General features: G+C 40.2%; 1 protein-coding gene across 1 annotated transcript in view; it reads left to right on the forward strand.

The window, feature by feature from the left end:
• Positions 1–935: 935 nt before the first annotated feature.
• LOC104619294 (dedicator of cytokinesis protein 7-like) overlaps positions 936–2,634 on the forward strand; it is a gene marked incomplete at both ends in the record, with an annotated part of 7,609 nt that continues 5,910 nt past the window's right edge. Inside the window, 2 exons of the mRNA XM_010285115.1 lie at positions 936–1,111; positions 1,291–1,359. Coding sequence (XP_010283417.1) covers positions 936–1,111; positions 1,291–1,359 — 245 coding nt within the window. The remainder of the gene's footprint in view (positions 1,112–1,290; positions 1,360–2,634) is intronic.

Below are 2,634 nucleotides of genomic sequence, written 5' to 3' on the forward strand. Positions count from 1 at the left end.
TGTCTATGTTTATGTAGAGCCTCATAGGATAATGATCTCATATCAGAATATATATATGTATTTATATAACTCACATATGTAAAAACCCACAATTATGCAATGTGAATATGTATCCAGTTTATGCAATTTTTTTTTCATGTACCTAAAAAACCCCTCACTTTTTTCAGTATGGTGAGATGAGTAGTGCCAGTGAAATCTACTGTTTTCCTGCATGTGTGTTAGTTCAGTCATTGCTTGTGCTTTAGGTGCAAGCTTTGTGCCCGGTAAAGGTGTTTTCTAAGCATCCTTTTTATTTAGAGCAGTGTCCTTGCATGGGCAGAGTCATTAGGCACTGAAGGTCCTAATATCAGGGAGAAGAGGTGGTTAAACTTGTACCTGTAGCAGATGAACGTTGTGTTTTGTGTTCCCCAGAGAAGTGATTTAATTTGAAATAATGTTAGTCTTCAGAGTTCTGTGGCTTTGTGAGTTCCTGGTAAATCAGCCTGTGCTCTGGATTCCTGTCTGGGAGCCATGCCTGAGGGTGAAAGGGCTCTTGCGTCTTGCAACAGGGTGAAGGTTCCCTTTGTCATTAGAGCAGCAGCATGGTAAAAAGCAACCCAGTCATACACATGGGAAATAAAATGTAATATTTTCTTTTGATGCAAACTAATGAATTTCTTGAAAATAGATGAAAAATTTTTTTTTCTTTCTTGAGATGATGATGATGGTATGCATCATAGAAATATCAGGTAAAAGATGACATGAAAAATAACTGTATGATGTGTGTTAGCTAAGATTAACACCACTAGCATTAATTGTTATCTGATGTTAGATCAAATTTCATCAATAAGGCGGAAGAGCCGGTTTGAAAACCAAAGTAGAATACGTGCATGTGATTTTACTTTTTTTCTTTCTTTCTGTTTTAAGACCCTTCAATTGCTTGTTTTTTTTCCCAGGTACCGCTTACAGAAGCAGTGGACCCGGTTGAGTTGGAGGACTACCTTATTACACACCCGATTGCAGTGGAGTCTGGACCCCTGAGAGACTTGCTTGAGTTTCCTCCCGATGACATCGAGGTTGTGTACACACCCCGAGAATGTCGAACGCTTGTGTCGGCTGTGCCTGAAGAGAGGTAGGAGGTAACAGGGTGACGCCTCGCTCAGGGGAATTAATTGTTCCGGATTTGAGATCTGCAAGGCTGAACCCTGGCGGTTTTGTCTGTAAATACAAACCTAACTGAAAGTATGTATGTTTAAGAAGTCATTGTCATGTCTGTGATTTTGAAGGTGTATGTTTTTCTCCTTTTAACAGTGAGATGGACCCTCATGTGAGGGACTGTGTAAGAAGTTACACGGAAGACTGGGCGATTGTGAACAGAAAGTGAGTTCCCCTGTGGTATTTGTCAGCTTGATTTCATATTTAAATTTTTTGCAGGCTGGCTAGCTGGTATGAGGAGGCTCAAAAATTTGTATCCTGGCTACTGATTCCATGTGCCCTAGCTTTTAGTTGCCCAGCTCAGCTGAACTGATGCTTTGTGTTTAGCCGAAATGATGCTTTGTGTTTTGAAAATTAGATCTCAGATGACAAAACCCCTTGGGGCATTTTTGAAAATCTAGGCCATTTTAGTCAACAGTTGCTCCTTTAGAATAGTAGAGAAATAAGGGAATGCGAACAAGTAAAATTACTTTCAGCATTTGTTTCTTTCTTTGTTCCATATCTTTTTAGGTCTTTTTAGACCTAAGTTGCATTAATTTTGTAGCAATGTAAGATTTATGTGCAGGCACAACCACATAATAGAGAAGGTGCCCTGTGCAGCATTCATTTGTTCCCAAAGAGACTTTGAGAAAGTATATAATTTAAACAAATAATTGTTAATATTTGGACTATGACAACATTTACCTGCTGAGTTAACAGTTTAGAGAATGTGCATGCATTGATTAATTTATGCAAATTAGCAGGAAGGTTTCTGAGCAGCTTTGCTTGGAACATACACTCTCTAGAGCTACTGTCAAGGAGTAAGTGATCCATGTGATGTGCATCACCTACAAATGACTTGACTACAGCTACAGCTCTACCCTTGTGGCAGTTGCTACAATTCACTGGTTTAATGTTGTCCTGAGAACCACTTCAGGGGATGCTGAAGATATGCTTTGCAGTGCTAAGATGACCTAATAAAAATGTGGTTTGTAATCTCATACCAAAAGAAAAAAAAACAACCAGAAAGAAACCCAAGAGAGAGAGATGCTTTCTTAACTCGGCCTTTGTGGGAAGACTCTAGAAGTTGCAGTGGATTTGAACAATGTGACCCAGCCAGCCAGCACACCTCTTGGTTTCTCAACAACTTTTGCTGGTATCTGAAATACCTTGCTGTGATTCCTGTGCTGAGGAGGTTTAGTTGGAGACGGTCGAGGTTTCTGTCCTGTGCAGATCAGCTGCAGGTTGCGTTGGCTTGGGGAAGGCATGGAGCTAAAGACATCAGTTGCCTGAGTGGATTGAAAGTGTGATGAGTGTTTATTGAACTACAGTCAGAGGTTGTCTTGACCCTTCAGAGGAGGAAAGGGACTCTCATAAACATTCATAGCAGTTTTTAGTTGGATAAGATCATGGTGGTGGACTGGGTAGAAACAGAAGCGTTATTGCTAGAGCAGGGAAAGA

This window comes from Phaethon lepturus, unplaced genomic scaffold, assembly GCF_000687285.1.
Source record: "Phaethon lepturus isolate BGI_N335 unplaced genomic scaffold, ASM68728v1 scaffold40174, whole genome shotgun sequence".
In the NCBI taxonomy this organism is placed as follows: Eukaryota; Metazoa; Chordata; class Aves; order Phaethontiformes; family Phaethontidae; genus Phaethon; species Phaethon lepturus.